At 39.5% G+C, this 11,377-nt stretch overlaps 1 protein-coding gene across 1 annotated transcript; it reads right to left on the reverse strand.

Annotated features, from left to right (window-relative positions):
* Nucleotides 1-4,211: 4,211 nt before the first annotated feature.
* LOC117936276 (psychosine receptor-like) lies at nucleotides 4,212-8,364 on the reverse strand. Its single transcript, XM_034859151.1, has 2 exons — nucleotides 7,967-8,364; nucleotides 4,212-5,187 (listed from the first exon to the last, which is right to left on the reverse strand). The coding sequence occupies exons 1-2, from the start codon at nucleotides 8,362-8,364 to the stop codon at nucleotides 4,212-4,214; spliced, it is 1,374 nt and encodes a 457-aa protein (XP_034715042.1).
* Nucleotides 8,365-11,377: the final 3,013 nt, after the last annotated feature.

Here is an 11,377-nt window from a genome sequence, read left to right on the forward strand (position 1 = left end):
AAAGGGGCGGAGTTTAGAGCCATGTCTTTCCTCATTGGACAGCAAAGATGCGCTCAACACGTTACCGTGCCAACGGCGAACCAAGGAGAAAAAGAACCACCCCCAGGTGGAGGGAATAGAATCCTGAAACTTGATGATTCATGGCTGTTTGACATGTCTCTGAAGAGGTGCATGTCATCTGTCTGCTGTCAGCTGCAGTTTTATCATGTTTTGTGTCTTATTGTGTTTGTCTTTTCATCTTCATCATGCTGTTTTCATTTAAACCTTTTTTAATTTTCAATTGGACCCACCAGCCTCTCTATGTCCTCATCAAATCAAAGAACACGTGTTGGTTAGTTTTTTTCTAACAGATCCTAAAGCATTCTTGTAACACAGAGCTCTGCTGTGCTGGACCTGCAAAGTAGTGTGACTCAGCAAGGCAGTGTGTGGGATTCAACTTATGTTTTCTCCAAAATATGAAATTGAGGAAGTAGTGTTGCTGTTTCAGGTAATCGCCGAAATGCATGATAGAAATACATTAACACATTTTTTAATTTCAATCCAATCCAATCCACTTTATTTATATAGCATGATTTTAACAAACACAAGGTTTCCAAAGTGCTGCACAAAATGATAATACAGAATAAATAGATAACACAATAAAAAAAAGTTTACTTCAGTTTTCAGAGTAGGCTCGTCCTCCAGCTCCTTCCCTCACATGCTGTCTTCACATAGAAAAGGGCACAAGCTCTGAACTATCCCCCATGCACAAGACAAAACAGCAAACTAACTCCTCCCTCAGTTTGATAGCAACTGGTCACATGAACACATACTCGGAGTGTGGTCTGTGCAATTGTGTGGCACAAACACAGGACACAGGAGATGCAACGTTGTACGCTACCTCCTAGGTGCTAAATCCCTGGAGGCCTGGTGTCGGGCTCTTTCTCCAAGCCGAGTGGAGTGAAGGCTTTACTGTATTTACATTGTTACCTAATATGAAGTAGATTTACAGGTATGAATAATCATGGCAAGTTTGAGTCAAGTTTTGACTTCATGGCTTGGACTTGAATATTACACCCTTATAGAAAAATAAAACACTCACATTTCAAGGGTTATGTCACACAGATAATCCAGAACACATTCACATACTCGGAAAAGAGTCACAGTGAAACAAAGATATCTCCCGGCTCTGCTCCCTAATGACTAAGATAACTGTTGGCTGAGTCCGACTGTGCATGTCTGGAGAGTGGGAAAGAAACAAGCGAGGGACGGTGAGAAAGTTTGGATTATGGACTGGGAGATAGCTGGGATAAGATCTGCCAGTCTGAGAAGCTGATTTATTCATGGTGTTAGATTGGAATAATAAATCATTTAAATGGGCAGGAGATTTTAAATGGCATGAAAATTTGTAAAAACATTAATGAAAGGAAAACATTTAGGGATAATAGTCATTGATTAAAGAATAATAAAAAAAGTTATTTTTTTACTACAGCAAATCCAGTTTCTATTCAACTACTGTCTCTTAGTTATTTTACATTGCATGTGTGTGTGTACATTGTCCTGACTTTTCCCATAGCTTGCCTGCCAACAAAGTGCGGGTCAAAGCTGCCAGGGCATGGGATTCGACAAAATGTGTCTGATAATCCCGATTCAAGATCTGTTTTATTATTTCAACCAGCTTTCCAACACCAACACTTTTACTATGATACAGAATCAACTACAGCAATGCAGCTCACTTTGCACTCTATCCATGTTTTTATATTGTTTGCACCGACAATCCAATCACCAGTGTAGATTACTCTTAATTGTTCATGCCTGAGATGGAGCAGGCTCTCACATATGCCGCTGCTGAAACTCTGTCAACATCCAGATGAAGCTAGGATTCCCTGACAAAACTCATTGGTCCTTAGTTAGCTCCATCTCTACACACACCTGAATATAACATATAAAGACGGCTGATGCAGAGTCAAGGACAGTGGGAGATGAGAGGTGTTCAGATGGGTGTTCAGATGGGCTTTATAGCATCCAGCTTCTGCTGATGCAGGTTCTTTGGTGTTAGGTGAAGCAATTTGTCTGGCATTGAAAAATGGATGGAAGAGAGAGGCAGGACAGGGACTCACATGGAAGAGCAGGTGTCCTTGCCAGCCTTTGTTGTTATGAAGGCAGGATGACAAAATGTTAAATTTTAAACACTTCCTGAGCATAAAATGTTGCAAACTATTAAAATTTGTCACATTATACAGTATGTTAAAATATATAAATACAAAGAGTGCATTATGTGGGTTCACCTCACCTACTGTATGGGGACATAAAGCTGCTTTTAATGGTCAAAGACTGTGTGTGAATGTGTGCGTTTCTATGTTTGTACACTCATTTGTGCATGAGCTGCAGCTGATACAAGAGGAAATTGTTTATGGCAATGACATCTATTTCTGTGTTAGGTTTAATTGCTGCAATAGAAAATTACAGGTTATGTAATAAAAGATGTAAACATTGTGCAAGGGCACCACAGAAGAGAAATAAGGGATCTGAAATTATCAACTACACAAGTGTAAACTGTGTAGACAGTTTGGTGCACTTCCATAACTGCCCACTAGATAGCTTCAGATGTCCACTTTTACTCTGCCACGCCTCAGACCAGCACTTGTATAGTTTACGATCATTACTAAAAAGGTTCTTGAACCATTTATTTGCAAAATGTCCTTCTAATGTGGAGTGTTTTCAATGGGATGATGGCACTCAAGGAAAGGAGAAAATGATGTTTAATGTTGTTAAATGCTGTTATATTCAAATGCAACCTTCCCATGATCTCTGGTTCACACTTGTGACACAAAAAAGCTGACATGAAACAATAGAAAATTGGGTTGTCACATTCAGTTCAGTTCAGTCAAAATTCAGTTAAAATATTCAGTTTTCATTCAACTGATGAAAAGTGTCAAATTTGCATTAAAATCCCTTTACTTTCTTTGGGCCTGTATAGAGAAAGTTTTCCACAACAAAACAACTGGGATGCTATAATAATAATAACAATAATAAAAATAATAATAACAATACTTCCCCATGGAACAGCTGCACATAAGTCACTGATGATAAAGGGTGTACAGCTGTCTACAGTGATAGCAGAGATGTACCGTACAAGCAAGGTAAACTGTCAGTTTAAATACGTGTTCAAAGGAAAAAATTATTTAACTGTGCAGAATGTGGTATGGGCAGACTTTGATGTTTGAGTTTGCAACATGATTTATTAGTGGTAGCCTACATCCACTTAAGTACAATTTCAACATAGTTGTGCTTTACTTTCATGCATGTATTTCCATTTTATGCAACTTAACCATTTAATTCAATCTTCAAAATCGAATTTCACATTTGGAAATTATGTGTTTTAACTAACTAACTAACTAACTAACTAACTAATATATAGGCCTATACTGCACTACATCTGTTTTTAGTTACTTTCTTTCCAGATTACAGTGTTTTATTCACTTCCTGTCCAGTTATAACCACATACTGTGTCCATCCATCCATCCATCTTCATCCGCTTATCCGGTACTGGGTCGCGGGGGAAGCAGCTCCAGCAGGGAACCCCAAACTTCCCTTTCCCGAGCCACATCAACAAGCTCCGACCAGGCCAGGTTGGAGATATAATCTCTCCACCTAGTCCTGGGTCTTTGGAAAATTCATTATCACAAAGCTAAAAACAGATCTGTTTTTCTGAGCTCACAAAAACTTTATTTGAGAAATATGTGGTTCTCACAGGACAATGACCCTACAAACATAAAATGTAAAAATGTGATGCATTGCTGTAGACCGCAGCAGTACAATGCAATATACCGTTGACATAAATGCACCAGTAATATTAATCCAACACCTGACAGGGACCATTTTACTGCACACTGCGTACTTTTATTTTTGACACGTAAGATGAGAAAATGTTGCCGTTAGCAGTAACATTTTTCCTTTTAGAAAAAAAAATTTAGAATACAAAAAAAAGATCTGGTTGGGCAGAGTACCACAGAAATTCTATCAGAACGTTTTTAGAGACCCACTAACCCATTGTTTGTTAATTAATGAGATCTGATAACACTGTCAGCTTTGTCCTTTAACAGCTGTGACGTTTGTCATTTAACAACTGTTTCACATTTAAGGCCCTGTCTGTACTTTTCTTGTTAACTTCAGGATTCGGTTCTATTGTTAAATGTCTAACTGTAACATTAACCACAAGGTTGTTAAGTTTATTTAATTGTTCCAACCTTATTTAACCAACACCGGAAGAAGAGAACAACCTGATTGACATTTGCTTTCCCTGTTCTAGTAATGAAGCAGTAAAGGAGAGGGTCAGCAAGGCAGTTGAGGCTTGAAATAGCTACGCTGATCTTGTATAGATAAAGAAGCCATGCATTATTCTTGCAGTCATTGACTACTATGCGGAGAAGCATCATGACATGGGTAGGTCCAAAGCAAAACAAAAGGGAGAGTAGGATCACCATCAGCAGCTTTGAAATCCGTTTGCGTTCCTGTTCCTTTGTGGCTTGGTTGGATTTCACTGCCACACAGATCCTCCAAGTGGAAAACACCACCAGGAGAACGGGAACAATGAAGCCCAGGATGAAGCGTGCTACATTAGCCCGAGCCAGGTTCTTGGACAGCGGGATAAAGATATCAAAGCACAATGAATACTCATTGTTTTCACTGTATGAGTCCTCCCAGCTGATGGTGGTGGCGTTGAAACAGAAGACCAACACCCAAATGACAACACTGATAGCCGTTGCAGTGCTTACCTTCCTCAAGAAAGTGTACTTTAATGGATGAACCACTGCCAAGTAGCGGTCAATAGAGATGCAACAGAGGAGCGCATCGCTGGTGTAAAAGTTAGTGTAGAGAGAGTAGACAGATAGCACACAAACATAGCCCCCGTGGGCCCAAACTCCATTCCACAGGAAGTCCAGCCACAGAGAAAGGCCAATAGTGAAAGTCAGGTCACTCAGGGCCAGATTGAATAGATACACACCAAGCTCATTCTTCTGTCTAATATGCTGCCAGGACACATAGAGAGAGAAGATGTTGAACGGGATGGCAGTGAGGATGATAGCCAGGTAGAAAAACAGAAAAGGCCTTCTCCTGGATGCGCTGTCAACCAAGTAACACTGTGAGTGATTTGCGGACAAGGTTGAATTTTCCATTGCAGATGTGACGATTTCGTGCACACACCTTGTGGAAAAACAAGGAAGGAAATAAGTAAGGAGTAAAACAATGTATTTGGAGCTTTCTAAAGCCTGATGTCATTAGGGTTATGTCAACTTGAAAGCCTGTATTATGAACTAGAGGTGTGGAGTTTGAAAGACATGGGCATTTAGAAGTCAGAGAGAATTACTAAAATATGCAATTGAGTTGCATTACGGGATATGTAGTATTCTGTGTATGGGGGTTTAATGCATGCTCGAGACTAAAAGTTATGATACCTCACCCTCTGCTGCTTTGATTTTGACATTAAATAAAACACATTGTGTCATGTGAGAGCCCCAACATTATTGAAGTCAAATTCTAAATCGCTGGAGAAACCCTTCAAAGTACCATGCAAGGAGTTTTGCTCTGATTTAGCAAATTACTCTAATGACAAATTGCTTTACCCTGCTGTTGAACATTTTAGAAGTCTTGAGATTTTTTTCCATCTTCCAGGAAACCTTTGGTTTTAGCACATTTCAGTAAATTAGGATTATCATCTTGCAGAGTGCAGTAACTTTAATCTGCTTTATTTTGGGTCAAAGTTGCTTTATTTTCTATTGTCTGACTACTGACAATAAAACTGTTGATCAGATGTTTTGTGGGATGGGCCATCATTGCATTGTTTTTTAAAGCACTTTGTAACACCTTTTTTTTAAAAGTGCTATTTAAGTGAATTCACTTTTGGTTATAAAGCAAGTTTCAAGTCTAAATGTAATTTTTTACACTTTTCTGAAACTATTGATCTTCTGGAAGTTAGAACATCAACCTAAAAACTTGCTTTGCTTTAATGCTTAGGAGCGGTCAACAACAATTTAAAAGGGGCCTATCCTCTAGTAACACGCTACGTAATACACTAAAGCATGAAAAACCTGTTGCATGGTCCTTTAAGTCTCAGAGACTCTACCATAAACATACAGTACATTTACAGTACTCTGCAGGTATTTCATTAAGAAAAGCATGAACTCAATTGAACTCATATAAAGGTCTACTTACTCTTTGTTCAGTTGTGTTTTTGCTCCAAATTCTGTTTATAAAATGTACTATTATCAAACTTGATGAATAAATGGACACGTCCAGTCGTCTTGTCCTCCACTGCTCAATCAGTCAGCTTAAAGAAACAGAAAGAGTCAGCAGCTGTCTCATTGTCGGCCCTGACAACCAAATATTATTTACTGGGAGACAGGCTATGACAGAACAAACTACCGGGGTTGGAGGACCACATGGCAGATTTAATTTGGGTACTGAGTTCATGATGTTGCTTGTCTTTATGTTTGGTGTGTCAATATAGATATGGACTAAATTAAAGTGATGCTGATTGTTTTGTTCTGTTTGTGTATTATCTGTTTGAACATAAGTGTATCCATGGCGTTATCTGGTCATGGCTGGATAAGGAAATATATATATAAACAAAAGTGACAGGGGAAAAACATACTCCCCGTTCTGTGTAAAAATAAACTCAAAAGTTCAGCCAAAGTTAATGTGAAGCTTCAGCCAAGTTAGACTACGAAAAAGAAATCTTCCCAAGAAGTAAAGTAGTACCAATTTTCCTGGTTCTGATACTATCCATCGCTGTGGCTCAGCAAACATACATTGCCTGTGGAAGCACAACGAGTGAATTTTCAGTGTAGGTCTACATATGGGCATCTAAGTACTGCATAGAAAGACTTGAATCTTTAACTAAACTATCCTTTGATGAAATAAGGCAACAGATATGACAATCCAGACGAGCAATTCGTTACATCGCGAGACCTGATATTACGCAAGCCTTCGTGACGCTGAGGCCAGCGACTCTGTCACTGCTCTATGTGAGTTGAGTGCAGATTTGAGTCCCGCATGCTCAGATTTAAACAGTTTACGATAAAACGTGTCATACTGAAATTTGTAAAATCCATGAAAAAATAAACTTTTCTTATTACAAACCATGACAGAAGATAGAAATCTTTTATATAATAATTTTAGCTATCTATGATTGTTTGATTGCTAACATAAGATCAAAACGCCATTCGAGACCTTTCAACCCTTTCTTGTGTTTGATTGCTAGCTTGTAGCCAGTAGTGAATGAACTTCGTCAAGTTGGTCCATTTTTACTGTATTGATATTACAGAAGTCTCTCGTTAGAATCTTTTCGGCGTTTACGCACTCGCAACTCACATCTGCTCTTGTTGCAAAGTGATGCATGCGCGACAAATCTGCACTCGACTCGGGCAGTAACAGACTCGCCGGCAGAAAGTTGCAAGGATGTTTTTTTTTGCTCACAGGCGCTGTGGGGGAGCAAGACGACCACCATTCAACTCCAAAAAAGTCATATAACCAACGACTCCAAAGATGTTCAGTTAAGGTAAATTAAGCGAAAAAAACTCCTAAAATACAGTCCCAAATAATAATTTGTTTTCCATTTGATTTGCTAATTAAAATGGAACATATAGATACTTGAGTTGTTAGCAAACAAACTGAATTTCTTTCTGACCATTTCCTCCTCACAAAATCTCCCCAACATTTCTCTAAAGCTTTCCTAATCTCTTTACGAGCAGTCTCAATGATTAAGCAGTATATTATAGGATCCGCTGTGCTGTTTATGGTAGACGTGGCATCTGTGACCAGGTACAGATCTCAGACACAGGCCCTCAGGCTCCAGTATGGCCCTGAGCAGCCTGACAGTCTGATAGGGTGCAAAGGCCAATATGTATGTTACAATAAGGAAAAACCAGCAGAAGTCCCACTTTCCTGCGCTCCCCTGACTGAATGGAGTTGCTCTGTCGGTGACCTCACAATCTGCTGAAAACAAAAGGTAACAATAAAGACAGGGACCAAAAAACCCAGGATGACTCCTGTAACAGCGATGTTGGCATCTTCTTGTGACATGGGTATTCCCTCCTCACACAAGTTTGTTGAGTAGAAAGCTTGCAGCGCCCCTGTGTGGTCAAGCAAGATGATGTGGATGGCAAGTTCCAAAGTCCAAAGAGCAACACTCACAGCTGCTGGTGTCTGCACCTGTCTGACCCAGTGAAAGTGGAGAGGATAGACCGCTGCTAGGTAGCAATCAATGGGGAAGCAGCAAAGGAGGCTTGAGCCGACGTAAAAGCTGTTGTGCATGATCACAGCCACTTCATTGCAGGGACCACCCAGAGGCCTCTGTAGGACCAGCTCAATCCACACAGGCATTATCCTTAACCCATTGTGTAGAGCAGGTCTGAAATGGACAGGTTGATCAGGTAGACCGCCATGCTGTTCCCATTCTTCATCAGCCTCTAGGCTACACACAGTGACAGGCTGTGGGATGAAAAAAATGATGAGTATTATTATTTATATGTATATAAATATATATATATATATATATATATATATATATATATATATATATATATATATATATATATATATATATATATATATATATATACACATACATATATAGAGAGAGAGAAAATCATCTCAAATTTATCTTTTGACATTTTGGAGGGGGCCGACCCCCAGGTTGTCAAACAATAAAGCATCAGGATTAAATATCTAACAATGTAGTGTTAGTGCATAATAATAAACCTGACAGGTCACGTGGGAAAAGTCTTTGGAAAACAGCATTTTGACATGTACATGTACTTACTCTGGGTCTGGGGAATTCTCTAGGCTTCCTGCTCTGTGGGCCACACAGTGCGGAAGCAGTGCCGATCATCCGGATTCATGACGCATTCCTGCATCACTAAGCACCTCTCACAGGAACGAACGGGGTTCCATCTCAAACTCTGTAACCAGTTCTTAAACATCCCTGAAACAGCCCACTAAGCAGACCAAGAGCTTGAGAGCGTGGTCCAGAAAGGGAAAATCCCATTAATTTTCTACATAAGGATTTTGATTTTTAGCCAACAACGTCTAAACCATCCAAGGTAGACTTATCGTGAGCCAACTGATTGTAAAATGAAAGTTTATGCTTGTGTAGAAGCTTCAATTTAGTATAAAATCAACTTTATTTTTTTTAGAAAAACTTGTTTTATTTGTGATGTGATGAAGAAGTACTACACTACCTTAATTGGTGGAGCTCTTTGTTACCCTGGATATGTTTACCGCACCCCCAAACCGGCAAACAGCTAGTGAGCTGCTACCACTGAAGTCTATGCTTGTTTGTGTACACAGTTTTGTACCTCTGTCTTTTGTTTAGTTTAAAAAAAATGTGTTTTAGTTTTGTTACAATTCATCTCAAGCCAATCTTCTATGAGATACTAAGAATTTTCTAAAACATCAATGGAGCAATGAATAGGGCACATCACTTCCAGAACCAGATCCTTAAAAATAAAGTGGGCGCTGACTGTTGAGCTCCATAAAGAATGTGTTGTTGTTTGTACTGGAACAAGAATCCAATGACTATGACAGATGTGCAGTGTTTGCTTTGAGTCTATATTTAGTTTAAACTGTAAGTAACACTAAATAAATGCAAGTTTGATGACTTCCAGTGTAAATAAAAAAATCCTCTGAGGACATTCATCAACATGATGTCAGTAAAACGGCATTTTCAACCTTTTCCACCCTAGGTTTTACTTCTCAGTAGACAGAGAATTCTGTTAGTTCAGTTGTGTTTGATTAAGTTGGAAGTTGCAAAGCATTGTGCTCCCGATTAAAGCAGCACCAGAATAGGAATAGGGATCTAGATACCAGCTGTGACAGGGGTGCTGGGATTGCTTGAGACCTTGAGAGTCAGTGTGTGTGTGTGTCATCGTGGAAACATTTGGTCTTTCGAGCATCTATTGTAGAAGGAACCACCACAGAGGTGTTTTTGGGTACTTTGCCAGGTTCTTTATATTGTATTTCTGTCTCTGGCCAGAGTTTGTCATCGCAAAGTGCCATGTCTGTGGAATATTCAGAAAACGTTCTACATGTGTAGTGGAGATTAAAATGAAGGAGTTTGAAACTGGGTGTGGTCTGAACAAAGGTCGCTGGAAGTAGTGGGGTAGGAAGTATGAAAGGGGGAAGCGTTCCCCCTACTTTACTTCCGTGGCCTGATTTGTCTTTGCGACGGATATGATCCATTGCAAGATTTTTTTTTTTAAATGCAACAAGAAATTGTTGACACCAAGAAGCCTGTCCCCTGAGATGACAGTGAGGCCTGGCCCCGTTTGTTCGTTTTCAATCAATTTTGAATGTTGTAACAGAATGGTAACATTGTAATCCGGAATTACATTGAATTTCAAAAGTTGTTTTGTTCTCACAGCGCAGTACAATGCACTGTAATACAGATATATTTAAACCAATTCTGTTACTTAGAGAGGCTTAAGTATAGATGAACTCAAGGTAGAACCTGACTAAATGAAATGGTGACACTGATCTATGACGGAATGAATGAAACAGAATCTCCTCTGAGCCTGAACACACTAAAACTGTAACCATAACATTGTATCAACAAAAAAAGCAGAGAAATCTGCTTTTATTATTCTTCCTTGTCAAGAACGGGTGCTTACATACTTACCTTTCATGCAATTCAACCACCAAGCAGCCTGGAGCCTCAAGCACAGGTGAGGAGCCGGAGCAGTGGCGATTAGAGGCTCAGCTCTTTAAGGGTGCTCAGCCCCTAATTTCACTTGATAACAATTAATATACTGTGTGTATTTATTATTATAACAACAGAGGACAAATACAAAATAGTGACCAAATGAAAAAAATGGCAAAAGCTCCTTTATGGACTACCAGAATCAAATGAAATTATTATGAGATGGTCTAAATTTGCCAGTGAGCCAGAGGTCTGGTGAGCTCCAAGACAAACTAGATTGTGTTTATTTTCAAACAAGTTTGAACATGTAGTCTTCACATCCAACTGACTGTGACTATGATAACATCTCCAGAGGCATTTATAAGACTTTAAGAAGCTGCCTCTGGAGCTTTAAAAGGCTTCACATATTTTTGTTCACATATGGAGTAGGACTCCCCAAGACCTGTAAACAAACTTTGATGTGTAAAATTGGCACACTTCAAAACACAAAATGTAATAATGCCTCACGACTCTCGGGGTAGGGACTGGGCTCGGCAACCGGAGCCGTGTGGTAGTTCGGGTTTAGACTGGTAGCTGGAGAGGTGCCAGTTCACTTGGAGTGCATGGTGTGCTTGGGCCGCCCCCCCCCCCTTACTCTCACATCTCTCTACTTAGTGCATGTTTGCATGTGTAAAAATGTAATTTGCCATTGGCGATTAT

The sequence above is a fragment of the Etheostoma cragini genome, chromosome 20 (assembly GCF_013103735.1).
Source record: "Etheostoma cragini isolate CJK2018 chromosome 20, CSU_Ecrag_1.0, whole genome shotgun sequence".
NCBI classification, from domain to species: Eukaryota; Metazoa; Chordata; class Actinopteri; order Perciformes; family Percidae; genus Etheostoma; species Etheostoma cragini.